At 35.2% G+C, this 26,351-nt stretch overlaps 1 protein-coding gene across 7 annotated transcripts in view; it reads right to left on the bottom strand.

The window, feature by feature from the left end:
- STXBP5 (syntaxin binding protein 5) overlaps window positions 1-26,351 on the bottom strand; it is a 114,497-nt gene that overhangs the window by 23,513 nt on the left and 64,633 nt on the right. For 2 of the 7 annotated variants that reach the window (XM_035320372.1, XM_035320375.1), the window contains exons 10-21: window positions 25,889-26,043; window positions 24,825-24,897; window positions 22,825-22,972; window positions 22,309-22,376; window positions 21,210-21,250; window positions 18,785-19,005; window positions 17,570-17,748; window positions 14,612-14,737; window positions 13,974-14,125; window positions 5,933-5,998; window positions 2,689-2,745; window positions 2,545-2,592 (exon numbers count right to left, since the gene is read on the bottom strand). In XM_035320372.1, coding sequence (XP_035176263.1) covers window positions 2,545-2,592; window positions 2,689-2,745; window positions 5,933-5,998; window positions 13,974-14,125; window positions 14,612-14,737; window positions 17,570-17,748; window positions 18,785-19,005; window positions 21,210-21,250; window positions 22,309-22,376; window positions 22,825-22,972; window positions 24,825-24,897; window positions 25,889-26,043 — 1,334 coding nt within the window. The remainder of the gene's footprint in view (window positions 1-2,544; window positions 2,593-2,688; window positions 2,746-5,932; window positions 5,999-13,973; window positions 14,126-14,611; window positions 14,738-17,569; window positions 17,749-18,784; window positions 19,006-21,209; window positions 21,251-22,308; window positions 22,377-22,824; window positions 22,973-24,824; window positions 24,898-25,888; window positions 26,044-26,351) is intronic. The other 5 variants (XM_035320376.1, XM_035320378.1, XM_035320377.1 and 2 more) reach the window with 3 other exon arrangements.

The following is a 26,351-nucleotide window of genomic DNA, read 5'->3' as shown; positions in this document are numbered from 1 at the left end:
CCTTGCCTGATACTGTCACTAATGATACAAATCAATGGAAATGAAGATGCTTCTATATAAAAGTTTTATATAAAATGATCAAATTGACATTAGTTTCATATTTCAAAATGGATGCATTTTCTGTTACCACCTTACAGACCTATAATTGAAATGAAATTACTTCTCCCTTTGTTAGCAGTTTTCTCTTACTGTTCACATCTGACAAAAAAAACACAGGGGTGATATTAACAGCGACTGAAATTAACTATGTAAACTATTCTTTTTTTTTTGTAATGCGTTTTTACAGGTTGTATTTCACACATGGATAAAGACCTGAAAGAACTTGAACTGATTGCATGATATGCCAGTGCAAAAAGCTACAACCATGCTACATACACACAAACTCATTCCTGTGAACACGGTTGATGGTAAATTGTGTTCTTTCATACAACAGTGTGAAGATGACAGGAAGTAGCACTCACATTTTACAAAACTCATTTTCCATTCACATTTAGCTGACAATTCCATTTAAAACAATGAAAATACAAAAGCATGCAACTATTAGCACCAAAGAAGTGGCATAGCATTTAGCCTTATTTTACATATACTGAAGAGCATACAGTGTAATTTCAGAAAGTCATGCAGAGGAGAGATGCTGGATATAGGGTATAGAAAACGTAGTGGAGAAAAAACAACAAGAACATTCCTTGCACAACATCCAACTACTTGAAACTAACAGAATGCAGATGGAATAATTACATTTCTTCAGATGTCCATTACACTGTGCAAGGTACACAGATCAAAGTATGGGCTGACTGGGAAACAGTTATGAATTACACATCCAATGCATTCATTATGGCCTCAGCTCTGCATTTAACATACACCCTGAAGAAGGCATTGCTTGTAAACGTTATGCTATTTTAGCTGTGAAAAACATTCACACTTTCATTTGAAAGGCTTCAAGCTGAAAAAGATGTCAACAGTTCTATAGAATTATCATTAGCATGTTTTATTAATACCATAATATTACTCTTTTTAAAAAAGGGAAAAATGAAGTAATGCTCAAACACATTATAAGACTTAATGTCTTGTGCAAAAAAAATAAGTTTAGAAGAGACTGCTTTGGGACAAAAGGAAAATACCTCATAAACAGGCATTGACATAACATGCACAAGATTAAGTGGTGTTTTTCTCATGAGAAGAACTGAACACAAGCTTCCAGTTAGCTGGAATCCTTTAGGAGAGCATATAAATTGATATTCATGTAAACCATACTCAAGTTTTTCTAAGTATATAATTTAATTGACATAATGATCTATTATTGAGAGACATTTGCTTTTTTGAATTATGCTTAGGCTTCCGCTGTCTCTGAGCTCATCTTCCCTAACCTGTTATCGCTGCAGTTCTGATAGTAGTGAGCAAAGGGGAGATTTCTTGCTCTTCCTCATGTTATGCTTCAGATTCCAAAGGAACCTTCACCATAGTCATATTTTCATATTAACAGTTCTCAATTACTGAATTGTGGATTTGTGGTTTAGGACTAAAAGTTAAGTTGTCAAACAGCAAATCAAACAGAGAATAATGAAAAAGAAACGTCTTCCATGACCTGATCTTATGGTTCAACATAACCTATGAAGTAGTACTTCACCAAGCAACTTCACTACACAAAATAGTTTTTTGACCTCACAAAAGAGATAAAATTAAGCCTTCCTGCAATGATATACTAATGTAACAACAGAAAACATAATGAAACATTAAGAGATTCTGAAATGAAAGTAGCCATATCCCATGCAAGAAAGAAGAACCCTTTCCCAAAATCAAATCACCCAGACGCTGGACTTCATTTATTTAATGACCCAATTGTTATAAGCAGAGTTAATTTTCATTCCAATTACAAAAGGGTTCAATCTATAACCTGCATACAACATATTCCAAGGCATTTTGTTGCCAAATTTTTAAACTAAGTCTGGATTTGGAAGGATATTGTGTCACTGTTACACGCAGAAAAGTTAATACAGTCTAGACCAGTAACGGGGTGTACATAATATATATTTATGACCAAATATTTGGTCATATATATATATATGTATATATATATGACCAAAAGTCCTTTTCCATGTGATTAAATCAAAATGTGACACTACCTCCACCTTGACCACTGTAACATGGAAATCTGACCATATGGCTATGAATGTAATGCACAAAAGAAATTTAATCAGCCACATGTTCTCAAAGGGAGCATACCTTTGCTAAAATAGTGGAATAATGTTGCGAATTGCATAGACTGAACTCTTAGTACAGATTAGAATTCCACCCATCCGGAAAACAGAGAAGTGCATTTGCAAGAGTCTAATTTAAGCCACCAGTATCCTTGATTTTTTTTTTTTTAAATTGTTCCCAGTGTATTTAGTACAGAAGCAGCCCACAGAATTACCAATTAGAAAACAGAATGAAAAACAACTAAGTATGCATTTTTAAAAATTTATTTATTTTTTGCTGCTGAGTTAGTGTTGCATAGAGTAAGGCACTGGATTAGGAACAGAACATTTTCTTTCTAGTTCCTACCTATGTCATTGGCTACCATCCTGGAAAACTTTCTGCTTTTGGTCTTCACTGTAAATAATATGTTAATAAAAAAAGGTCAATCTATGTATCAATGAATGAACTGGAAAAAAAAAAAAAAAACTTTAGAAAAGAAAAATACTGTACCCTTTTCTATAAAATTATTCATTTTTTGATCATCATCAGAATTTGGTGAACCAGAACCTATGAGTGAAGACAGAATGAAATGGATATACATTTAATTTTGACACGGAACCAATGTATTAATAAAATTTTCAGTTTAAGGTAGGTAAAAATATTTATTAAAATATAAAATACTGACAGTGGTATTCTCTGGTAGCTGGTAGCTGTACTAGATACTATGGATTGCAAATTATTTTGTTGGGACAGGAATTCTGCCATACTGACATTAATGACAAAAATTATAATTCAGGTTTTATGTTGCTCAGTGCAGCAAGTTTATTGCTAGAAATATTTCTCTCACTGAATGAAATGTGTTTAACACTAACTGTATTGCTGTCCTAATCGTGGTTCCAGACAAAAAATTAACCCAAATTACAATTCACAGAACACAGTAGTAACAATAAGAAGTTTTGAAAATCTGTTTTTTTCCAATGCAATATACCATTGTTTGGCCACAGTTCCTCAATTATTCCGCTAAGAGCTCAAAGACAATGTTGTCACCTAGGATTTTTCAGCATTCTTAATACTGAAAGAACAGTAGTGGTGTCTTTAGGCCACTACTTGAAGCCTCCTATTGACGTAAGACTAAAACACAGTTCAACTGAAAATAGAAAATTTCACTGGATTTTATTTTGTGCAGGTGTAAAAATAAGAATGGAATGCAAACATTTTGACATTTGGGAATACAAAAACATGATGGTTTACAATGCTACACATTTATTTTATGGTCAGATTAATGCCCTCAGTCTATCACCTTTTAATTTCTGGGAAAAAAAAAAAAAGGGGGGCCGGAGACAAAGTTACCATCTGTCCCCTTTCCCATCCCCCTCTGGTTTCCTATAGTTCTCTTATTAAAACTGCAGGATACACTCCTAACTTGCAGGTGGCCCCTTTCACAGTCCTCTAAACTGTATAATCACCACTGGAGCAAATCAAATATAAGTTAGCTTCCACATCTCTTGGGGACTGAAATGTGGAAGACTTGGAAAATCTAGATCACTTGAGCAAATACAGACTTCAACACAAACTGACTGGTTTGTTTTACAGGTCATATTGTTAACAGTCAAAGCCAGTAACATACTAACTTGTCAATCCACGCCTCCAAAATTAAAGGTAGTTAAACTTTTTGTGCTAGTATATTTCCTTCTTCACTAGCCAGACTATTTTGGAAAAAATTCATTTAAATTTGGCCTCCGTCCTGCACCTAAAGTTCACCAATGCTGTGCAATACTTTCACCAAAATGTCCTCTCTTATCTCTCTGAAAACAGCATGTCATTTTCACATGACTAAAGGACTACTTTCCAGTGTTGTGATCTTGCCCAGAAAAGGTGTAAAACTTAGAAACCAAACCTAAGGAACTGAAGTTCACATATCCATAAGGGCTGGCCTTCCCCAGAACATATAAACATCACAAAAAGATTTCCTATCAGTGAGGTGACTGCCCATTTGCCTTCCTCCCTAGTTACAAGTTTTCAAATGAAACCTGGAGAAGCCTGCCATGAACCTTCTCATTCACAAAATCTGGGAGGAGAGGTCAGAACAGAGGGAAGCAGGACACAGTCCAAGCTTACCACTTCAAGAATCTACTTTACAGGGCTTGTGGCTTCTCAGCTCCCTCTTTTCTTTATTCAGTATTTTTGGTATTTAGAATTATTTCTCTTTAGTATTGCATGTGTACCTAAAATATCATATACTCTTTTCACAGAATATTCAGCTCTCTAAAATTCTAGATTTTATTCTGTTTACTTTATTATTAGTAAACTAACTTCTAAAGTCTTCTCAGATAGTCAATTTGTAAATTAAAACTTAAATCCTATCATTCTATGATTAAGATTTTCCCTCTAATTTTGTTTCCTTTCAGGACATTTAAATCTGTCTATTCTAAATTTTCCCCTTATTTGATTATCTGAAAATAATATATGTATCCGAACTGCATTATATTTTAATCTACTCCAGCTAACACAACCCAGACATGAGGGAGGGAGGGTAGGCATATTGTTAAATTTAAGATTTTTCCATATAAACCTTGATTCTTACCCTAGTACTTCCATTGCACTGTTAGTGGAAAGGGTGATTTGAGTTTTATACCACTTCAACATGAACATTACGAAAAAAGCCTCTAATTCAACTTAGTGTTTTAAGCTTTAGCTATACAAGTTGGAAGTCATTTGGGTTGACATTTGAGTGATGCTGGAGCAAGAGAGAAAAGAGATTGCAGAGTTACAACTCATTATTTGTTCCCTGTAAACATTTTTGCAAAAATAGTAAGTTTTTCAATGGAGATGGGGCAGATAATAACGAGGTTTAATCTACTGCATTTCAGTTTTGAACAGCTTCCTTCATGGCTCACAGGCTACAGTAGAAAATGAATCTATCCTTAGACCCCTATATTGATTACCAGTTTGCATGACATTGCAAGTATACTAGCTACATTATATTAGCTACTTGTGTAAACCTGCAACTTTGACCTTTACTCTAATTTGGAGTAGAGCTTTCAATGAAATAGATGAAGTGACACAATACTTCTCAAAAAGTTTTGTCAAGAGTAATGCTGAAGATGTGACTTTTTTTACCTACTATATGAAATATTAATTTCTGACACTATACACTGACGTACTATTTAATAATTACATATCTATAACCTCAATGAGCCAACATTGAAAAATGTTAAGTTGAATAATATTGCTGAAGCTTTCCTTTAGAATATTCAAATACAGTAGTAGCAACTGAGTACCCCTCCCCTTTTTTTTGAAGCAAGAAAATCATACTTTGTAAGGATGACCGCTTCTGAAGACCTCTGATTCCAAAGGAAAATGATAATTTGTGCAAGCAGAAGTCAACTAGCTCCTTTTGCAAATTTTTTTTTTAAACCACTTCTGAGAACTGAAACACCAGATACCTGAACTACTACAGGAATTCATACACCTCTTATCAGTGTTTCAGATTCCATTGTGCAGTTTAGTATGCTCCCTAAAACACAAATACTGCAGATTGTGTATCTCTTCACTCATCTTTATGACATTTTTATTGCATCTGTTAAAAAAAACTTTGCTTTAAAAAATACAGTGGAGCAACACAGCAAATTTTTTCATGAATTCTCACAAGTTATACAGGTTTTATATAATTACTTAGCAAGTATGTGTTAACTTCAAGCATGCCATCTTCTGTGCAAATAAGAAGCTGAAAGTTAAAGAAAGTGATGATTACCTGAAGTAGGTGATTTGCAGCGATCTTCTGGCACCACTGTACCTTCATTAATATCACAAAGACCTGCTGGAACACAAAAACAATGTATAATGAATATGGCTGCTATTTCATCCTTTCTCCAATTACAGTTAGGAATTGCATATTAAATACAAACCAGTTGCTTGTGTTAGAATTTGTTACATTTTACACTTTTTAAAATTTGGACATTAGCTGCAGTGATTGCAAAGCTATCCTACTCATTAGATTTCAGTGCAAAGTACTATCTTCTAAGCACGACACACTTATCTGAACACTTAATCACATGATATAGATATATATTAAGTACACATTTCTATTTTCAAAAAAAAAAAAACTACAAAAACGTAGTTGTTAAAGAAAGTCACATGAAAGAGGATCTCTAAGACTACAACCACATTCAGAGTATATGTGAAACCACTGAGTTCTTTCACTATTTGATTTCCATCTGTTAAAGTGATGAGTTTTGTATTTACTTTTGTACTGTGAAGTTCAATATGGAGTTTTAGTGAAAGATTACATCATTTGCTGAGTTTAGGGTGCTTAAAAAAAACATTCTTCCTTGTATGAAGGGATTTCACTAAATTATACTGTCAACTCTGATCATTTGAATAACTAATATCTTAGCATCTAAAGCTCATTCCTTACATTCCAATGGAGGAAATAAAGCATAGGAGTTCAGCATCAGATGCTAAATAGATAAGTTAGCTCATTAATGTCCTAAAGATTATTCCACAGCATTAACTAGGAATATACAAGGAATTTTGCCCTTTTTGATAAGAAATTGCTAGCAACACTGCCCAGTTTTAAACACACTTGAGAGTATAAATGTTTTGTACTACACAGGGTTGTGTGATAAGTTTTCTTAAAAATCCACAAGCTGCTCTCCCAAAAAAAGCAAAATAAGTTTCAGATAGTAGCATGGGTGTACAATATATGTTCAATTTCTGTATATTTAAAGAACAATGTCTCGGATATGTTTACAGATAAATTTCAGCATGTTAACTCTCCAAGATGGCCTGAGCAGACCATGTGTCATAAATTCAGAAAACAATAGCTCTGCACATCACAAGTAAGTTTGAGCAAAATCAGCTTAGAATTAATGATCTTTCTCGTTAAGATCTCTGAAAATTCACAGAGCTCCCTTTTCACAGATTAAAAGCATGTGGTTACCATTCTGAGAATATAGCCTTAGTGAGAGCAGATGTCCCTCAAACATATAAAGAGAGATCCTGATCAGGCTTCTTTAAGAAAGAAACATGAATTTTTGGTGCTGGGAACAAACAACCAAATAAGCACTACATGTGGTTACTATATGGGGAAGCTTTTAGATGACAATGAAGGGGGGGGGTATCAAAGTCTCCTTTTTGGGAAAAAAGGATATTTTAAGCCCAAGATGCGCTTAGTAACAATTGTACTAGCTAACACCCAGAAGGATCCTCTGACCCTACCTAAAACGGGTGTTAAACATCTCCCTGTTCTTTCAGCTGGTGGAAAGTACAGGCCTCACAGAATGCTTTCACTGGGCAGCCTATATCATCAATAGAGGAACAAAAAAATGTCAGGAATAGCTAAGCATAGTTTATCAAACCAATTAACATCTTCTATAAATAAGTTTTAGGTGTCCTGAATCTTTGAGGTAGACTCTTCTGGGACTAACAGTTGAAAAAACAGCTTCATCCACAGAGAACCAATACCATTTTGACATTTTAATGTTCTTTCATCACTGACTGTTTATTCTTGCCACTCCCCACTTTCTTTTTTGGTAATCTTTTGGTAATGCTTTGCCAGCATTGCTGAGTGGGATTTGAAAATGAACACAATCCTTAAAGTATGAGGGGAAACAGTTCTTGCAAGCGTGACAAAGGAACACCCAGGAAGTCTGAATTGCAACACTTCACTTTAAAACATGCTACCCAAGGCCTTCTGGTGTCTGCCATCTAGAAGTCTGTTAGCTTAGACATAGTGCTGTGCTCGCACCGCCACTCAGATGCTACACGTACCTATTGTACATGAAGCTCTATTACAACACGCAGAAATACGAACTCATTACTCTCAAAGCACAGTTTCAATTCTGACATGTCACAACAACAGACAACACAGTATCATATTATGTGGACTGGCTCATTACTGGAAGCAGTTGGTTTAAAGAACGCTCTTTGACCAAATATTAAGTAAATCCTCACAGCAGCAATACTGGGAGGACAAACCTATCCTGTGCTTTTAGAAATAGTCATGTTTCTAAATCATACTCCTTAGGGAGCCAAACTATATAAATCCAAAGATGCAGCTCAGGAATTTAATGTCCTATCTTCTCACAAATATTTTATTTCTTTATCTTCAGAGGAAGAATTGAACTTCTCACGTTAGTTTCCTCTGAAAAGTGAAATCCTGCTTTGACTGGAATAGCTTTTAGACAAGAATAAAGTCATATACCTACACACTTGCTTCCTCTATAAGAAGTATCGAAGTTAAATTTGATTCATATACATCTTAACAAAGAACTCGTATCAATTGATCCAACAGAAAACCTCAAAATAGTCTCTTGTTATAAAACTACATGCCAATTGCATTAGGTAAGATTTATCCCACTAAAGAGTAAGTGGGCATTATGACCATCATTATGGCACATAAACCTTGGAAATCTAAGCACAGCCAACATTGCTATTATTTGACAGATAGGGGGAAGGGACAGAAATCCATAAAAAATAATTTTACGTATTAGTTGTTACAATGAGCAGAGAGAAATGAAGATGATCTGAATTGAGCCTATGAACTATGAAGGTCTGTCTGCCTTATAACCCAAGGTACCCTGACATAACTCATGCGTGCAGTAAATCTGGGAAAGGTTCTCTGGATTCAGGCTTACAACAGACGTGCAACTTGCTGTGAATTTCTAAACCAATTGATCCAAAGTCTTCTATTTCAGAATTGCAACATGACTAAAACACAAATATATGGAAAAGTGACCTTCTTAACAAGCTCTTAGCTTCTTTCTGAACTGTAGTAGCAGGAAATTTGAAATGAACTCCAAAACGAATCAAAGTCATATAACATTATTAAGGGAGAAAAAAACATTATGCTACATTAAAAGCTCCCTAGAACTACAACCAAATTTAACTAATATATTAAGTTTCATAAGATGTTTAATGACTTTACTGAAAACCTAATTAAAAATTACAATTAAAAAAAATAAAATTAGAATTAAAAATAACCTGAGACAGTGAAAACAAACAATAATCAAACTTTATGATCAGTTCTGGATTTGACTTAGCTACAGCTGATGTTGGTCTGGTTTAGTTCAAGCTTAAGTTTAAAAATTCAATATAAGTTCAGGTCCAGATTCAGTTCAAGGAGAAAGAAGATGGGTAAACAACTAGAACAAGCAACCCCTGTATTTTCTTCTCGTTTGATTCAACTCCAGTTCTGAAATCCTTGTCGGTTACATTAAAAAGACTTTCTGATGTGTAATCAAATAAAAATCACATGCAATCAAATACTGCTTCTATGTTGCCTGAATAATCCTCTTTTGTCTGAATAGACCTCTGTTAAAACATATAAAAATGTGTTATAGAAATATATAAAACTTATATACATTTCTAGGATATTGTACTTGTTGAAAAATCACAAACCCTTGCAACTCCCATCAATAATAAGTTTTCAAACAGTTAAGGTTGGCGTCTTCTGTGAACTCAAAATTATGGAACTAAGCAAACAGCAACTGCTGTATATAATTCTGCTGTGTAGCCATAAAATGTTGTATTGTTTGGTATTTGGTACCAGTACTGGCTTTCTTCTTACTGGCTCTATTCTCCTGTCATATTTAGGAATTTGTATATCAAGCAAAGATCTCAAAACACTGTTAACCACTATGAACAGAATTTTTCATCACCCTATAAAAATTTTTCTCACATACATTGTGCTTTTCAGCATACAGCCAAGGCTAATTTTTCTTTCTTCCACAATCATGAGCTAAAGATGAAGGTTGACTTTGTTTTGATCCATGACAAGTACCTGAAGACGTTGTCTAGCAGGCCTTCAAAAAAAAAAAACAGCCAGACCCAGCCAGACCCAGTACACACATACTGCATGCTTCACAAACTATAAACTGTCACCTAAAATGTGAGTAAAATACCTGGTGAGATTCACTGAAATTCCAAAAACACAATCCCAACCGTAGATACAAACTAGCTTGTACCTGTAGAACTAGTCTGAAGTGACAGTTCACAGTCAAGCTAGTGTAGAGTACCTTGACTCTTAACAGATGTTGCTTTAAGATGCGACCCTGAAATTCTTTTCTGAGTAAAAAGATGACATACATCATATTCTTGCATCACAAGTGAAGGGAAAATCTTGCATTTCTACTCTTATTTTAGAAGATACATAACTTTTACTCTATTAATTTTTATTTTTATTTTTAAAAGAAAGTCTTTCTGAATTTTCAACTGATTAACTCAGAACATGTCATTTAGTAAATTATAAATGCCTATTTAATAGACCATCTGCTTACAATTTACTCCGGAACATATGAAATACCAGGGTTCTTAGTGAGGAAGGACCAACTCTTTTTGTTTTGTTTGGTCAAAATCTGTGGAAATGGCTGAATAACAATCATTTTTTCCTACTCCCCTCTATCATGTAATCATTGAATCTTTGGTTTTTCTAATCTTGGATACTATGGACAGTAGCGATATGCTGCTTTGTCACGCTGTCTGAACCTGAACTTCACGTAACTAATTAAGAATTTGTCTGAATGCCTACATAGGCTAGTATGATTACTTTTTAATGCTGTTGTTGTCTCAAAGAATGAAAAATACACTCAAGTTTCTCTAAAACATCACATTAAGCACGCGAACACTTTTTCTAGGAAGATTTACGTACTGAGTACTAGTAATGCCTGAAGGTTATTAGAACAGTATAGCAGTTGTAACAGTCTTATGCACAAAAATCTTCAGATGTATTAAAGTAGAAATGCTTTAAAGATAGAAATAAAAGAATTCAATGAATGCAGTCTTGAAATATAAACGAGTGTAAGTTCCTTGTATTTTTGAAGGCACTAAACACCAATATTAACATTCAAGAACTGGAGAACACAAACCCCCAAAGTGTACTGACTGGCTCATATAGCTCCAATCCTATAAACACAGCAAAAAGTTATGCTTTAGCTTAACCGAGTTATGTAAACATATACAGTAATAATTATTTATTTTTAAGCTACCAAAGTCTGGATAACGGAAAGAACTAGAAATAACTAGAAATCATTAGAAACGTTAAATAACTCTAGAGAAATTAATTTCAGTCTTTACAGAAAGTGAGCGTGTAGCTCTAGCTAATCAAAGATTTGGAAAGGATGGTGAAGGAAGGCAGGATTAACTACCTGGTTAAGAAACCAACTCTTACAAAACCTGTTCTAACCTATTAAATATTCCAGGTAAACTCAGATTTTCAGATGGCTTCAGAAGGCAGTTCTGGAACTTCTGCCCATCTTTTGCTTCCCTTCACAGTGTCAAAGGAGCATCAGATCCCAGCTATCAGTTCTGTATCATCTCAAGGTGGAAGCATTCCTTTCATGCCTAACCCTTCCTTGGCAGCACACAATGGAAGATCATAAAGAAAGCAATAGTTGGCTATTGAGCCTACCATCTCTGAAATGCATTTATTTTTTTTTTTTCTCTTTGGGAAAAATCATAGAGAAACTAACAAAACTAGACCACAGTCTCAAGTATGCCTTCACCCACCCCGGTCACTGTTCCTTGGGTTTTGTTTCATTCTACACTCCTGTTATAAGGTGGTCAGATCACACACCTCTGCCCAAGGGCTGGAGAAAACTAGCCTACTAGCGAAATGAACAATGTTATGCTTTTAAAATCTGCTTTATATTTTCTGAATTCTTGGATGCCGTGACTGCTGGAACAAGTCAGAGAAGCCCTGAGGGTAACTCAAGGTTCTGATGGGCTACCATCAGCCCCCTACAGGGCTGTGCAATGCACCAACACCTCAAGTTTTAAACCCTACGAGCAACATCTTTGTAGAAGGAAGCTTTCACTTATAATGGACAAATCACCGTTACAATGTTAATAAGTAAATAAGAATTGTCATCATCTAACACGAGTTCTGAAGCTTTTTCAGCCAGGATGGGGACCAAGCAAGGGAAGGTTCTACCCTCAGAGGACCATTGGATTTGGTGAGTCAGATCTTGAGTCTATAGACATCCATAACTTATGAGACAGGTTCTTGTTTTCCTCCTCTCTCCTGCCAGTACATAGACTATTATCATGTTTGCTTTTTCCCTTCCAGTTTCTTTGAATGATGCTATGAACAAGAAATAATAGATGTATGATTGATTAAAATCAGTTTCTGAAACTAAAACAATTACTTAAAATGGAATAACAAAAAATATTTGTGGTGAGTAAACAGCAAGTAAAAAAATCAGGTTCAGATGTTCAAAAATATTTTATTGCCATGAGATGACTTACTTATATAAGAGGTGCGAAGCTTTTTCACAGACTCTGAATATAAGTTAGAAAGGCCGCACATGCAAGAAGCCACAGTCAGCATACCTTTATGCAGCAATGAGAAAAGGAAAGACGGAGACACTAACAGTACATTTGAGATAGAAAAGCCAGCCGAACAACTTGTATAACCAGGTTTAGAATATGCTCTTGCCATGCAGATCATTAGTATTAAAACGTAAGATGAAAAATTATGATTTCATGTAACAGTTATATTCATGAACAAGAAAGACTCAATTCCTGAACATCTTAGCCACAGTGTTAACTCAGTTATGCTGAAAATTAAAATAAGACGCAAGAGAAGTAATTTTTAACACTAGAAATGCAGTTAATACATAAACGCATGAGGTAGAAGTTAAGCCCTTTACTACCAAGAGCAATTAACACAGTGAAGCTGCAAAGTTATTTCTTTCTTTCTCAAATATATATATAATATATTTAATTTATACTTAAAGTATATCTTATCTGACACAGGCTAAGAACTGCTTATGTTCTGCTTTATGCTAATGCTTTTTTAAAGCAGATTCCTCAGTTGAAGTAAGCTAACTGGCATTAACTACATCTTTCTCAAACCAATGATTTACTGAATGAATTCCTGGAGGATCCATTTTCACTTGGATAAAATGTTACTTGAACTTAATTCTGGATCACTTAAACTAACCGAACCCTACAGTATGAAGTTTTTTGAACATCAATAATTTTCCATCAAATTATAATCATTTGGGGGCAGCAGTGACTTTGTTGATAGCCCTGTCTTTAGCTGCTTTCCAAATTATCTTAAAAGAATCCACTAAATAACAAGGAGGAGAAAATCTTAAAATTCTAACTTTTAATTTTCGCAATAAAAAGTTTGGAATTTTGACTGAAAGGTCATTTTACTCCTCAGCTGCAAAGAAGCATCCTCCTTAAGTATACTTTTAAAGTAAAGTTCATTTTTCAAAAAAGCTTCTGTTTTACTCATTTGTATTGCGAAGTTTAATTGGTTTATTTATATCAAAGGTTTCATCTGGTTTCATCTGAAACTAATATAAGAGCATGTACAATATTATAACATGCTTTAGATTATCATGGACCTTTCTAAACAAAGTTTAAAATAGGATGCAAAATGATCTCAGCAGATACAGTGACTATCTGCTAATATTAATAGGTTTATACATGCATGTGATATGGATACTGGGCTTGGCAGAAGATATGACTTCAAGCCATGCTATTAAGTTAAATGCATAAATCCACTGAGTGTTTGTAACTTACCTCTATACACACAGAACGTTTCCATCTGTTCTTAAAAAAACTAACATTACACTAAGAAACATAAGCAATGATATCAAGCATTCCTGACTATTGTTTTATTGAATATTGTTTCTGAATGAAAAAGTAACAAACTGCAATAGTGACAATCAAGAAGAAAGGATGAAACCGTATTGGCAAAAGCATACTTGTATTCAAAGAATAGACATCATTAGCCCAGATAAACTCAGAAGATAGCTGGTTAAAGTAAGTGCTGGATAACTCACCCCCAGACGGCTGCCGAGTTTTTCGTGGAGATCGTGGCTCCCTACGATACGGATCATTGGAGCCATACAGTTCAATAGTACCAAGATTCAAGAGCACTGTCTTCTGCAGGTAATCAACCATGGCAATACCATTGCAGTTTCCAAAAACTACTCTGGAAAATAAGTGGAAGGAAAGATAATGCTAATCAAATATAGGTATAATTTTATTTTGGTATTTTTTTGCTATTCAGAATTTTAAGACTTCCCTTTTTTTTCTTATTTTATTATTACTATTTTTAATAAATTTCCCTAAATTAAGAATATGTATAAATTATAATTTTAGAATGCAGCATTGTGTGTGTTCTTTTGTATAAAGATGTGACACTGAGTAAAGTAGATCGCTGTCATTGTATGTGCCAACCTATCTGACAGAGGCTTAACTGACATTTAGGTCTACAGTGCAAACACAAGGAAGAATGATGCTGATTTGTTTCTGACAGTAGCATCATCAGGAACTGCCATGACCCACAAAATTTAAGCAGAGGGAACTGATTGCATCTCGTGTTGCTGTGCAAGTCATGTGAACACATTGACTTAATTTTTAATAGCTGCCACATTAACAAAATAATGAAAAACAAAAACGCATAGAATATACTTACAGGCCGTATGCTGAATTGACTGCTAAGCTGGTTATCTGCTGAGGAGGTTCTCCACTCACCCACACTAGTTGGATAACTAGCTCAATTTGGTAACCTGGAGACTGCTTAAGAGGAGAATTTTTAACTCTGCAAAGTAAACAAAATATCTTTTTGACTCTCTAAAATCTTTTTTTTCCTTATAGGCTCAGAATTCACTGAATTCTGTATCACATTGGACTTCTGAAAGTTTGAAAAACTGCAAAGAAAATCAACAACAACAACAAAAAAAACAGAAAACTACATCAGAACTCGTCATTCAGTCTTTTAAGGGCCCCTTTGATTCATTATTATGTTGAAAATGAATTGAGCAATGATCACATACACTCAATTTCTCTCTTCTTCAGAGAAAGGAATAATAGCATTAGCATGCTGAACAGACTTGAACAGCGTCTAAAAGGAAAGGTGGTACTAACTCTTTTCCGAGTTCCTAAAAGAACTCTGGTTTAGAAAATGGAAGAGTGAGGCATGTGGATGGAAGAAGCATATGGAAAAGAGAAACAGAAGCACAAGGTATTACACAAACAAGAAGTTGACAATAGGGAGAAAAAATTTCAAAGCAAGGTCAAAAGTCTGTGATGGTAGACCAGTTGCATGGAAAAAGCTTGAGGGGTGGGGGGGAATTGAAGTTCATGGAAACATTGTATGCATGCTGATGAACAGACTTAGGAATGCCCTGCAGAAAGGATTAGGACTTTCTCATCTTTTAAGTTGAAAAAATACACACAGAACATAATGTGTCCTCCAGTTCCTGAATTTCTCTTATTTTACCCATTCATTCTCAAATGCATATTTTTGCTTGCCAATATTTTACATAAACAGCAGAGTTTTACAAATTTCTTTTTATTCTTTCCAATTTCCTCCAGAATTTGCTGTCTTCAAAACACTTCTACAATTTAGTACAAACAATAAGATATAAAAACTACTCCCCATAAGAAATAAACCCATCAGAATTAGTTATTTTCTGGATGGATGAACTTAAGGAATTAAAATCCAAGATTGGAGATTAAAACTTCAGAAAACAAAAAAGTCTTAATTTTAAAATTTAAATCTTAATTTAAATCTGAAAATGAAGTGCAACATTTATTGCATAACAAAAATGCGATAGTCTAAGAGGACTTATGATGCACTCTGGTAGAGATTAAAAAAAAGTTAAAAAAAAAAAAAGTCTTCTTTTATCTTCAATTTATTAAAGGAGTAAAAGTTCACACAGAAAAGCCTTAAAGAAAAAACCCTCCTAATTTAAAAACTGAAAATCAGACAAAGACTGAGAGCATTATAAGGCATCATGCAAGATGAACACTTGTTTCCTGTTACTTCTTACAAATAACAGATGATATTTATTCAAGCATACTTGGCCTGAAGTTAAGGAGAGCCACAAAGTGTTAAGTGACACGGTTTTGACACCGTTTGACACAGTTTCCCATAGGATCCTACTGGACAAAATGTCCACCATACAGCTAAATAAAAACATCATACAATGGGTGAGCAATTGGCTGATGGGCAGGGCCCAAAGGGTTATGGTAAATGGGGCTGCGTCAGGCTGGCGGGCGGTCACCAGTGGGGTCCCTCAAGGCTCCATTTTAGGGCCGGTACTTTTCAATATTTTTATAAACGACCTGGATGTAGGAATAGAAGGTATTTTGAGCAAGTTTGCTGATGACACCAAACTTGGAGGAGTTGTGGACTCGAATGAGGGTGGAAAGGCCTTGCAGAGGGATCTGGATAGGTTGGAGAGCTGGGCGATCACCAACCGCATGAAGTTCAATAAGAGCAAGTGCCGGGTCCTGCACCTGGGACGGGGAAACCCTGGCTGCATGTACAGACTGGGCGATGAGATGCTGGAGAGCAGCCTAGAAGAGAGGGATCTGGGGGTCGTGGTAGACAGCAAGTTGAATATGAGCCAGCAGTGTGCCCTGGCAGCCAGGAGGGCCAATCGTATCCTGGGGTGCATCAAGCACGGCATCGCTAGTAGGTCAAGGGAGGTGATTGTCCCGCTCTACTCTGCGCTGGTGCGGCCTCACCTCGAGTACTGTGTGCAGTTCTGGGCACCACAGTATAAAAAGGACATGAAACTGTTGGAGAGTGTCCAGAGGAGGGCTACGAAGATGGTGATAGGCCTGGAGGGGAAGACGTACGAGGAACGGCTGAGGTCACTGGGCCTGTTCAGCCTGGAGAAGAGGAGGCTGAGAGGAGACCTCATCACAGTCTACAACTTCCTCGTAAGGGGGTGTCGAGAGGCAGGAGACCTTTTCTCCATTAACACCAGTGACAGGACCCGCGGGAATGGGGTTAAGCTGAGGCAGGGGAAATTTAGGCTTGACATCAGGAGGGGGTTCTTCACAGAGAGGGTGGTTGCACACTGGAACAGGCTCCCCAGGGAAGTTGTCACTGCACCGAGCCTGTCTGAATTTAAGAAGAGATTGGACTGTGCACTTAGTCACATGGTCTGAACTTTTGGGTAGACCTGTGCGGTGTCAAGAGTTGGACTTGATGATCCTTAAGGGTCCCTTCCAACTCAGGATATTCTATGATTCTATGATTCTAAGTGGTCTATTCATTTCAATGGATAGTAAGACTTCAGAGTAACTATATTGCTTCTATTTAAAATGTTTGTTCTAAAGCAGGAGCATCTATAACTGTACTAACATCTGTGCCAAAGTTTCCCAAAACAGGCAGAATAATAAGACTGTTTTCTAATTATTATTATTAATATCAACTGGAATTAAGAAATTTAAAGTAATTAAGATTAGAATACATTTATTGAAATGGAATTTAACTTCCAGATATTTGCAGAATGTTGCTGCAACAAATGAGTTTCACTGACAGTAACATTCCTGTAAGAATTTCCAAGTAGATATATTCTCAGCATATAAATATTCTTGTTTCACACTCGACAAAAGCATAACAGAATATACTTACTTTAAACATGGGACATTATCACGAAGTCCATCAGATGAACTACTACTAGTAGACGGATGAGACTGGGGAACAATGGATTGAGGATTGGAACCTGTGCCAGGAGTTGGTAAAGGTGGCACCTGCTCACCATCTGGAGATTCAATATCATTTATTTCATACAACAGACGTACTTCCAGCATCTGTAACATAAAGTTAAAAACAACAACAACAATCTGTAAATTCTGTCTTTCAAAAACATATGAATTAAATGAAGTGCAACCAAAGTTACTAGTGTTAAAAGTGACATCCAGGACTTTTCCATCTTTTTAAAGATAACAGTTGCTTAACAAATATCACAACCTAAACACACACAGTCTTCAGAAACAGAGTCATACTAGCTACTTGAGATTGAACATTTGATTACAAAAACCTGAAAATCTAACTTCTTTCTCACCATTTACAAGTTTCCTGCTCAATAATGACAATAAAAGGAAATACTGAATACAAGACCTATTTAATTGTCATTCTGTGCATGCCTTATCTCCTTTACTGAGACTTGTCTGAAGTGGAAAGATGTACTGCATCACCACTAATGCTTTATTCAGAACACCGATAAATAACCTGCTTCAAGGTGGCTTTCTGCTCATACATCCAGATAAGCAAAGTTGCACGTGTCTAATTTAACAAGATTTCTCAAATTCTCGTACTAGTCTTCTAAAGTCTTCTACAACTTGTCATTGTATCTTATCTTCTACAACTTGTCATTGTATTGAATCAAAACCAGCAAAGTCCTTAACAGACATTAGGGCATGTATGGCACAGTTCTCCCCTTCTAGTTCTGCATGCTGCAGAATTTTTACCAAGAAAAATGGTAATTATTAGTAATCAAGCAAAAAAAAAAATGCATCATCTAAAAGATCTGAAAATTCCTTGACTCCGTATCCCATTCACTTCCATTTAAAATATATCTCTGATTCAACCAATTTTTGACCTACAGTTTGGTTTGATAAAGCAAAGAACTATTATCAGTTACAAAATCTGAAAAAGGCAATGAAAAACCATCTTAGTGTGTAACTTAAATTTCTACTGAATTTCATAATTTATTACTTTTCTTCCATGAAAAAAGCCCTCCCACTTCTGAGGTGATCTTTTTTGTCCATTTTACTAACAAAATGAAAAACTGAACTGCTGCAAAAATCTTATTATAGCCATATCCTATAAAGTTATACAAATTACCGGAATGACTTCTGTTGTCACTTCCTGCTTGCTGAACCTGTAAATTATGACATGTGCAGAAACTCCAGCTATGCACAGCATTCTACTTTCTGGACACCAGGAGATGATCTGAATAGCATACGGATCTTCATCTACTATATCCGTGTTTGGCCTGTCATCCTTATTCCGCGATTTTTCAAATACTTTAGCTGTTTTGAGCTTATAGAGTACTTGCAGCGTTACTAGGAGCAAACCAAGAGAAATAAAAATTAGTTCCCATTTAAGCAAATATTTTTCTCTTGATAATTTTTCTAATTTAGAAATGTTTCTTGATATAGAAAGTCAATGTGTTCAGTAAAACACAATACTGCCCATGCAGTGCACCACTCGCCCAATGCAGGATCAGTTAGTATCAAAAAATTTTCCCATCTATAGATATATATGCTAAGCTTAAATTACAAACTGCTGTCAGAGTTTCTCAGGTTTAACAACACTTTGGGTTCTCTTTATGTAAGAACTAGTAATATTTCTATTAACCACACCACAACTTAAGCCCATGGTACACAAAGTGAAGTTCCTTCCCTTTCTCCTTACAGTAGTTCAAATCCATGGACTCTTACCTGTGTTCTCAAACTTAACAGCCCGAGTTACTCCAGTTTTTCAAAAACACTGCTCTCTGATCAATCCGCATTTTTCTTGATAGTTGATAAACCAGAACTGCTCTAGTGAAACCGTACCACAGTTTAAAACTGTGAAAGAGTAACTTCATCTTGGTTTTACAGATATTGCTATTTATTCATTGCAATGATTTGTTTGTGCTGACACTGCACTCCCAAATTCCATTTTTTTTTCTAGACTAAGTTCTGAGCATATAGCCTCGATCCTATATTCAAATATATGGTCTCATGCTATTCAACAATTAGTAATATTAACCTTAATTCTAATTCTAATTCTTTCTTCCAGTATTCTTGCAACTGCCCTAGTGTTGCTTTCAAACTTCACAGGAAGTCTCTGGTCAGTCATCCAAACCCCTGACATCAGTACCAATCATATCCCTATGAAAACCTAACCTATCCTTTCTGCTCTTCTGTGTTTCAGTAGCTTCACCCGACTCACATTGCCCTATTACATCTGTAGGGCTGTGGTGTTGGAGAAATTTGAAAAAAGTTTAAAATTAAGACACAGGGTATCTGTAGCTTCCACTTTAACAGGCTTATTAATCTGTTATTAAAATGAAATTAAATGGCTTTAACAGGAGCTACTTTTGACAGATCTACGCTGAATAATATTTTTAACCACAGAGAATCAATCAGTTTTTCTTTCTTCCAGGTTCCACCCCCACTCCAAACAAATTAAAGATCTATAATACTCTCAATACTCCTCCTCCCAGTTTTTAAACATATATATTGCATCTGTTCCAACCCACACACTCCCTAGCATTTTAGAGCCTCACCAGTCTTCTGCAAGTTTTCAAAGACAACTGATAATGATTCCAAGATTGTTTCAGACAGCTATAAATCCCTAAGAGTAAGTTCAGTCAGAACTAGATGATTTAAAACATCTAACTCAATGTAGTCCATTCTAATTTGAATTCTTACTGCATTTCTCACTGTTAGCTGCACAGACCGTCAGAGGCAATTGACCCTATAAAAATGTAAAATGGCTTGTTCAGTGCTACAAAGAATTTTACTATTCTCCTGCCTTTCTTCACAAATGTGTAGATCATTTTACTAGCACAAATTACTACTGGTTCCAATTCTCATTTTTAGAGACTCTAAGTTCCAGGGTGCTGATATTATATAAAAACAACTCTAATTTTAGCCTGAAATAATTTACTGAAATTCAGTTACTAAAGTAAGTACTGAGTACTAAAAAGGGATGCATTTGCCTGGCATTCATCTTATAGTCAATAAGCTACTTCTGAAATTTAAAAAACATACATACATAAAACTTCTTTTCCAACTGGGCCTTGAACTACTAGGACAGATTGCTGTACCTGGGTTTGGGCAGTCCCAGACATGAGTAGAGACTGGGAGAAGAACTTACTGTGGGCAGCCGTGTGGAAAAAGACTTGGGAGGTTCTGGTGGACAAAGAGCTTGACATGAGCATGAACAACCTGATCTAGTGGGTGGCATCCCTGCCCAGGTCAGGGGCTTAAAACTACATGATCTTTAAGGTCCTCCCAACCTCTTTAAGGTCCTCCCAACCCAAGCCGTATGATTCTATGATTTTCACTGAGGTGGTTAAAAAAAGTGAAACGTTAACTAAAAAAAAATCATGTTAGTTTTATTTAATTTTAAATCAAAATTTCATATGGAGTTGCTGACTGTATGTAAGGCAGGAAATATAAGAATGACTAGTTTGTAATTGCATTCCATTAGAGAAATCAGTAAGTTTAGAAAATTCTTGCCAAATAGAAAGAAGTTCTCTACTGAAAACACTTACTTGCTGAGGCATCCCAAAACTTGATTGACCCATCAGCATGCCTATGAAATATTAAAAATTAATAAGATCATAAAAAGGTTAGTTGGAGTGTTAGACCTCTTTGCTACTAACTGATTAAAGATATGATTGACATTCATTTTTATTAGTATTTGTAATGACATTTTGTTTTTTTAACAACTTATGGTAAACCATTTACAAACACATGCCCCACTTATTTAGACAAAAAGGATTAAAAAAAACATTTGGAGGTTAACTCACTGAATTTCCACTCTACTAATTTACCATTTTAAACTGATTGGAGTTACCTACATTTCTCATAAGCAGTTTGGCATACCTTACCATGCACTGTTTCTTAAAATGACACCCATTATATAGAGTGACACTCGTAAAGTAAAGGTCTAAATTAACTTTCAGTGTATTCAGTGTATTTCAGCATATTCAATATGTCAGCGTAAATGAGTTTTCTAATTTGTTTTTATCCTTAAAGCATAGTCAGAGGACTAGACTTTTCAGGACCATCTCTCAAAGTCATGAAGTGACAGTAATCCTCATTAGGGCTAATAGGTTGTTCTAAAAAAATATTTCACTGGTACTCTCACTTTCAGTGATGCACTGCATGGTTATAAATTAAATTTCATTTATACTGCTTACAGTAGAGTTAAAAGGACCTGTTTAAAAAAAGATCAAAATGAACAGATTTAAGTATTTGGTTATTTATTTTTAAAAGAAAAACTTGGCTTCTATTTGAGACCTGAAAATCAATAGGAATTTAATGGACTTCCTACGCTTTAAAACACAGTTCAAGTATTTTCCAAAAGTTAAGAATAAAGGAAAAATTCCAGGATGTATAGATAGCAGACAATCATAACAACACATAATAATAATTCCTGTAAAACACTTGCTTTCATACTATTCCTACCTCTCTCCCACATTTTACTTTCTTGTCAAGATTATGCAAATATCTTGTCTAGTGAACATAATTTCTTAAATGATTAAACCACTGGAACATTTTTTTTTTCCTATAAGCGATCCAAATATTCTCAGTTCTACTCAACCAGATAAGCAAGTTATTACTACACTAGTACACGGTGACACTTACCCCGTAATTATTATTTCTGGATAGCTCTGGGTAATCAAACCCCAGTTGCCGCCACTGATAGGCCATTCCTAGAAGATTAATCAATACAATACAGGATCAAATTTGGAAATATAGTAAAGGAATTTGAATACAGGAACAAATACACCAAGGAAGAAAATAAGATACAGTGCAGAGTTAAGCTACTGAAAATATTACAAATAACGCAGATTCCAGTATTTCCCAAGTTCAAAAAGTTACTGGATATGTCTACAGCAAAGAAAAGTCAACAAGGTCTATGGATGACACCCATGCTCCAAGAAGACCCTTAGCTTCCAGTGATGTGGCAATCAATTGAATCACATCAGGAAAGCATAACTACAGACATGACATGCTATGTGTGTTCTCTAGACATCTGCTACTAGCCAAAGACAGAATAATCAGTCAGGTGGAGCTTTAGTCATAGCGTGGCCATGCCTATACTCTAGAGCAGTTGATTTTCAGTATTTTCAAATAACCCTTATGTACTAAATGTTTTACCTTCTTACTGTAACCTTGACGTTTCTGTCGAGCACCAACTGAATACAGTGCAGGTATGAGGTCCACAGGACAATCAGCAAAATATTCACAACAGGTAACTGGAGACTCGTGTATTGTCAAAGGATAAGGATTCTCAAAGATAGGGTACCTTTAAGGGATGAAAGTGGAAGACTCAATCTAGGCAAAAACAATTTATTTTAAATCCAGAACAAGTAAAACACTGAAGACTGTTTGGGTTCTTTTTGTACAAAGGAAAATAAATGCATACAAAATTAATTATGAATGAATATATTATGAAACTTCACTTCTCATCAAGTACACTATTTAGATTCTGTAGATCTACAAACAGAACCTGAAGTTTGTAGTGTTCCTAGAATGTTTACAACACTGCCGTTCTTTAGAGTCTCATTTTCAAAATGTTAATGAGCCTTAATGTGGAAAAAAAAGTTGATAATATTCAGGTATATGTATCTGTTCTCAAAGGACATTTCTCTTCAGTTAAATTAATATTATGTTATCGAAAATAACTTTTCAACCCATTTAAAGGAAAAATTAGCAAAAACAGATGAAAACTTTATGCATGCAAATAATTTTACATAAAGCTATCTGTGAAGCTAAAAATCTTCTAAAAATTGAATGAAAGAGGCTTGATTTTAACAAGATATGTTAAACCCATAGTGACAGCATGGGACAAAAGGAAAGATCCCATAGCATCTATGCATGCATCTGTGCATTTTATTGCTTTTTCCAGGTGCAAAACAATTAATACATTGCAAGTGAAACACAGACCACATAGGTCTTCTAAAAAACATAGCTACTGAAGATTATTATTACTTTAACATGAAACAGAACGAGAATTATCTTTAGATTTCAGGCACTGCCAACTACTTCACTTAAGAAAAAAAGACTTGTATAAAACATTTTATTTCAAGCCCATTAAACTTGTTTTATGAATCTATGAAGCTTAATGCCATGGGTTTAATCAGAAACAAGTTTTGGCTTCAGCATATGGCAATGTAAAAAATGGCCACATAGAAAATCTAAATGAAACCGCTCAGTAGTTTCCATTCCCATTAAAGTTGCGAACTAAACCAATTTCAGATTTTAGGATTAAACTTGACCTTCTTCCAAAGACTTTGAGGATACTTATTTACAAGCTTTTGTTCTGCCATAGATGGATGTTCTTTGCATGGTTCATTACTTTTAATCAGGAACATCACAAAGATCTTATCTGTCAAGTTCCCTTGCTACTAATCCATTAATAGTTGGTGGTTGTTGCCTGTAATGATTTTGAAACCTCTGGTAAAAAAAAAATGCAAGACCCACCACAGCATAAAGATTGTTCCATGGGCAAAGTAACACAAGTTTCAAGATGCACAGGGCAAGTTTTAGTTGTGAAAACTGTAATAAGATACTACTTTTAAGCAACCTCTTACCACACTAAGGAATGAGGGAATATCTTACCATTCTAATTTTGTGTATATACACAAATTTGTGTGTGTGTGTGTACATGGTGGTTATCACACCTGTACGGAGTTACTTCTAACCAATACTTAAAACTTTTCAATTCAGCAATAATATTAACAAATATTTATGTATTTATATGATGACCACCACACTCATCATCAGCCAAAATTACCCAACCTCTCAGAACAACTGTTACACCTGCTCCCTTCCCTAAAATTTTGTGCAGTGTTTCGCCAACTGAGCTCTACTTGACTCTAAAATAAACTGATAATTAAAAAGCACAAGTGATCTGTTAGTAATTTCTGTTAGCCAACTTTGGAAAAAGTTGCATATACTGCACCCATCTACGACATGTTAACTTGAGAAAAGCTGCTTTTAAAAGATACTATATTCTACCCAGTAAAACTTATATCAAATATTCAAAATGTTATGTTTTGGGCAGGGAGGCAGTATGGTAGATTAAGAAGCTAAAGATCAGAACAACAAGCTGACTACTGCAAGCAACCGTTAAAAACATTATACAAGATTCTTACCCATTTTGTGCAAGGTCAATCAGCACTAAGTCCTTTTCTAAAAGAACGACTACAGCATACGGTTCCTGAAAGTCTAAAAGCAAGAAAAAAAGTTAAGTTATAGGTAAACATCATACTCTGCATGCACAGCACTCAATCAGTCCTTGCTCTTGATTAGTCAGGAGTAGAGAAGCGATTTAGATGACACAGTTTCTGAAGGTATTTATGCACTCACTCCTCTGAATACTCTTGAGTTTGGAAAAGTCACACTCCTTTAGCTAAATGTCCTCAACTCTTTTTCCATTTGCTAGAACCATTTGAACAGCTCATATAACATGAAAAGGAACATGCAGATGAACTTGTATAAGCATGATTCTGAAAGTACTGATTACTGAACAGTAACATTCCCCCAACCCCAAATTTTCCTCTTACTTATATAAAATAAATAAAATGGAAGTTTTCAAAGTTTAGCTTGCTGTCTTTCAGAAAGACAAATTCTTAAGTTCTGAGCTAAGCAGTTCTATACGCTCTGATGGAATCTGACAGCTAAAAACACCGGAATCAGAAATAATAGCACTAATGTGGGACAACTACCTAATCTATGATAAAGAAATCCCCTTCTGCAACAGAGAGATTACAAGTTAGTGAAGAATTTTGTGTGACTATTGGAATGAATAAGAAAGTCACTAAAGTTAAGAATACTACACAAATGCTAATCAAGATTTAGCATTGACTGGAAAGGTCTCATGTGCACTAATAAATATTGATGAATACATCTGCTGCAATAACAGCTTCAAATTGTAATGCTACTTTTTGTCTGCACATGCTTTTGGGGTTAAAAAAAGGAAAACATGCAACCAGCAATCAGCATTCTTCTAGAAACAAAATAGATTTTATTATGAACTCTTCTATTATGATACTTTCGGAAGAAAAACAGACCTCAGACAATAGCAATAACAGATGTTGCTGCTGCTGCAGTCTGATCCCCAGAGATAAAACAAAGACAATAGTAAGAAATATTCTGATGGGATAAAACTCCAGAGAAATAAGGTCAAAGTACAGAGAAAAATCTTTACAAAGCCTACCATTAGGATACGGTGTTTCACAGAGGGTTAGAAAATCAACAATAGAATAATCCATTTCTAGCACAGCAGTACTTTTCCCATGCATAACTGTTAAACAGGGTCTTCTTCCTACAGTGTCGTATGACAAGCCTCCTGAGAGAATGATGAAAGGCTCCCTGGAATAAAGCAGATGTAAATAGGATCAAACCAAGAGAATAAGTAAAAAGGTTGGTCAGTTTTTGTAACCTAGTAGTAAAGTTCAACAAGATATCATTAAGCAGACATACGTCAAGAATAATGCAAAGCAGCTCTGCATGCAATAGGTAGTTTGGGTAATTTCAAAATTTAAAAACAGACTTTTTCCCAAGATGAAGAAGTTTTTATTATTATTTTGTTGAACTTTAGAATTGTTTCTCTTCTATTGAACAGCAGTTTTAGATTTACCAACAGCTATATATAACCACAATATAAAATATTCCAGCAG

Source organism: Oxyura jamaicensis, chromosome 3, assembly GCF_011077185.1.
Source record: "Oxyura jamaicensis isolate SHBP4307 breed ruddy duck chromosome 3, BPBGC_Ojam_1.0, whole genome shotgun sequence".
Taxonomy (NCBI): Eukaryota; Metazoa; Chordata; class Aves; order Anseriformes; family Anatidae; genus Oxyura; species Oxyura jamaicensis.
The sequence above is the reverse complement of the archived record's forward strand: the minus strand, read 5'-3'. Positions and strand labels throughout refer to the sequence as shown.